This window comes from Frankliniella occidentalis, unplaced genomic scaffold (assembly GCF_000697945.3).
Source record: "Frankliniella occidentalis isolate FOCC.00 unplaced genomic scaffold, Focc_3.1 Scaffold2684, whole genome shotgun sequence".
NCBI lineage: Eukaryota > Metazoa > Arthropoda > Insecta > Thysanoptera > Thripidae > Frankliniella > Frankliniella occidentalis.
Genome location: NW_026269762.1, coordinates 1493 through 5173, shown reverse-complemented (window position 1 = coordinate 5173; position 3681 = coordinate 1493). Strand labels below are relative to the sequence as shown.

The 3681-nt window shown below is 53.3% G+C and overlaps 1 protein-coding gene across 1 annotated transcript; it reads right to left on the bottom strand.

Annotated features, from left to right (window-relative positions):
• Window positions 1-185: 185 nt before the first annotated feature.
• LOC113203273 (opsin-3) lies at window positions 186-3662 on the bottom strand. Its single transcript, XM_026417860.2, has 6 exons — window positions 3423-3662; window positions 3166-3345; window positions 2874-3089; window positions 2286-2753; window positions 2004-2105; window positions 186-1921 (listed from the first exon to the last, which is right to left on the bottom strand). The coding sequence occupies exons 1-6, from the start codon at window positions 3503-3505 to the stop codon at window positions 1807-1809; spliced, it is 1164 nt and encodes a 387-aa protein (XP_026273645.1). The 5' UTR covers window positions 3506-3662; the 3' UTR covers window positions 186-1806.
• Window positions 3663-3681: the final 19 nt, after the last annotated feature.

Below are 3681 nucleotides of genomic sequence, written 5' to 3'. Positions count from 1 at the left end.
CCGGACGACAGCCGTGCGCTGGAAGGCTCGAGTTGCCTACCGCCCAGGCGCCCCCGCGCGCCCAGAGCATAGGCAGCCGGACGACAGCCGTGCGCAGGAAGCCTCGGGTTGCCTACCGCCCAGGCGCCCTCGCGCGCCGGTTGGAGAGTGTGTGGTGAGAGACAAATAACGACCTCAAGGCGCGATGACATGCTCATTTGAAATTTATTTTTCGTGTGTAACTATTTGTCTAAGAGAGGAAAGTCAATACTCGTCGCCTTTGTTCAGCAAAATTCGTCGCCAGAGAGGAGAAAGAAAAGGGGCCCACAGACGATACGTACACGTGGAATCTGTGCGTACGTTTACATGCCAAGAAAGACGATTTTACTGTATGGCTGCTTATGTTTTCTTTTTCTTTCACAGTAAATTTCGTGCTAGTATGTTTGAGTAACTTCAGATTCTTTTCGTTCTGTGGGCGAGCCGATCGTAGATCAACTGAATTAATTTACTTACTTATTCCTTAATAGTAAAATCAAGTAATAATCATTCTGATTGTAAAAAAAACTGGTTCAAATAAACTGGGTTACATTTTTCTCCTACTTACACGCTGCATGGGAACAGAGGTAGAATTTTAGACGGGCACCGTCGGTTGCAGAAATGTCTCCGGACGCTTGAAAGGGAATAGTATCACAGTTTCGCATTCATATGCATGGTTGTTCCGCCCGTCCAGAGGGATCCTTTACAGCATTTTCTACTTTTATTTTATTCATGTTGTGGGAATTTAGATTGATTACCCGCTGAGACGAGAGGAAGTGCGAGAAAGCAGCATGATAGAAGTCTTTAGAACCCGAGACAATTACTTATCATCACCGAATTTTTGATTTAGAGGCCAAAATACGTGTTTGAAATACGGTGAAGGTTTGAGATCTCTTCTTACCAGTCTAGCACGGTTAGGCAAATGCCAGAAAGAGCTTAACGTCATGGTTTTCAAAAAATGAACTGTACAACTTACTTCAAATTGTTGAAAATTATGAAAGTTTCAAGATAAACAATAAAAAGCCTGGCTCTATTTCATTAAATCGTAGAAAAAGACTCTTTTTATTACATTTTTGTGCACTTTCTAGTGCAGTTAATAGTAGAGAGAAAGGAGAAGGGAAAGGTTCGGGTCAAGGATTTTTCTGTAGCAGCAGCATCGGACTAACCTTAGACCAAAAATGTCTCGAAATTTGGAATATTCATTTAATTTTGATTTTAGAGCTAAGTTTTTTTTTTATTGAGAAAACGATTAGTGAGGAAATGTTAACGAAACAGTTTCTGCGGTTGTCTTATGGCTTTAGCTAGGTGTCTTACTTGCGGGGAGGGCTGCTTTGTGTAATTTGTGTTTCGCTGTGAATGTGAGCAGGCTTTAACAGGAGTTCCAATTCCAAGGCAGAGCACAAGTCAAAATGATGTCGGGAAAAAACGTCAAAACGTCAGCCAAGTTTGCACCTAGTCTAAACATTTTTTTGTAAAAATGACGTAAAGTTTGACATTGTTTTTGACGTCATTCAGATCTGAGCTGCCACCTGGATCGCATCAGAGGCCACTGACTGTTCACCTGCGTTGCAGCCGGTTGGCCGCTGAGCCCCAAATCGTTGCCATGTCCTTTGCCGTGTCGTTAGTCCCGGTCCGAGCGGCTCGCATCCGGCCGGGACCCTGTAGCGTGGCGTGGCGAACTCCATCTGTCCAGCAGACCGGAGCACCAGCAGCACCATTCCAGCGTTGAGCGATACCCCGAGTCGCAGAGACCGCACCAGCGGAGTCGCTACTCCGTGTGTCGCAGCGCCACTACGATGCGTCGCCCGTCGCCTCCGTCGCGACCGACTTGCCGTCGCTCATCGCGTCCGTCTTGGGCCTCTTGGGCGACCCTTTGAGGCACGGCACTATCCTCTCGATCTCTGCCCTGGAGGCGCGCGGGACGGTTAGTGAGATGGACGGGCACGCACAGCGATCGATCCAGTTCACGTCGGTACAGTCGCACTTACCTGAACCGCGGGTGGTTGAGCGCGTAGATCCAGGGGTCTATGCACGAGACGACCTTGGCGGCGATGGCGGGGAACATCGTCACCTGCGGCGTCAGGATGCTCCTACGAGAGAGCAAGGGGTCATGCATGATAGGTCCTGTAGTGCACTCTTAATGGGAAAGAACAATTTTGTGTCCAGCGAAGCTCCAGGTGTTCCCTCGCCCGCCTGCTGAATAGACCAGCCGAGACACAAACATTGTTCTTTCTCATTTAGTGTGCAAGGTACGGTCCCTCGGCACTCACCTGTCCCCAAAGGCGCCTATGAACGCCACCACGGCGTAGGGCGTCCAGCCGGCGATGAACATGAAGAAGATGGTGAAGGCAATCTTTGCGATTTTGATCTCGGCCGACTCCTTGTCGGCGTCGGCGTTGCTCGCCAGGCTCTTCATGTTCATCTTCTTGGCCTGGGCGGCCAGCATGTTGGAGTGCTCGCGCACCTTGCCGTACAGCTTGGAGTAGAAGATGCTGATGAGCGTGACGGGGATGACGTAGGCCCACGTGAAGATGGTGGCCATGAAGAAGCGGGTCTCGTCGCCCTCCGTGAGGAAGTCGAAGGAGCACGACGTGAGGAAGCCCTCGGGCACGTACTTGGCGCCCAGCACTTGCACCCAGGGGAAGATGGAGAACGGCATCGCCCAGATCCACGCGAAGATGGCGAGCGCCGTCGTCTGCTTGCCCGACATACGGCCGTCTATCGGGAACGCGATAGTTCTGGGGACATAAGGTGAGGTACACAAACTGGAATAATTTTCGGAGGGTTTGGCGCACTTTCTCTCATTCGTTTTGAGGAATATTAAAAGAGGACAGTGGCTGCAGGCAGAGGAGACGTACCTGTATCGGTCGAAGGCGATGATGGCATTGTTCATGGCCGACCCCATGCCCCCCACGGAGCCGAAGAACCCGTAGACGTCGCATCCCGTCTCCCAGCCGACAAAGTGGCCCGCCACCGAGTTGACGACGAACCAGGGGATGTTGACGAACATCATCAAGTCCATACCGACCTGGTTGAAGATCAGGATGTTGGAAGGCGTGCGCAGGCCCCTGCACCTGCAGCGAGAGAAGCGCGGCGTATGACAAAACCTTGGTGTCTCTTTACCTCTGCAAGGACCCAGGAGATACCGACGTGAGGAACGCGTAGCCGACGAGCCCGTTGCCGATGAGGGAGGTGAACATGAGGAAGGTGTAGACCATGGCGAGCCCAAGGTGCCAGTAGATGCTGAGGGCCTCGTACTGCCTCCAGTGCTCGTGCACCATGCCCATGTGCTCCGGGGGGAAGTTCGACCCGAGCGACCCTGCACCTCCCCTGGAACAAGCACACCCTCCATCACCGAACCGGGAAGAGCAAAAGGCGCGCGGTGACACCAAGACCGTCGCACTTACGACGAGGCCGCCGCCGTCCTGGCCATGGCCACGGGGAGGTGCCACCCCGACGCCGATTGGACGGACGCGTTTAGCAGACGCATTGTCACCGACGGGATGGTGCGGAACGGGACGGGACGGCCCGCTCAGAGCCCTAGTGGGCTCGCTCTGGCGCACTCCGAGCTGCAGCGGGGCGGCGCCGCCTGGGCCCGGGGCCCCAGGAGCATCTCTGAGTGTCTGAGCGGACTGCCACGCTCCCTGACCGCCAGGCCCGCCCCCG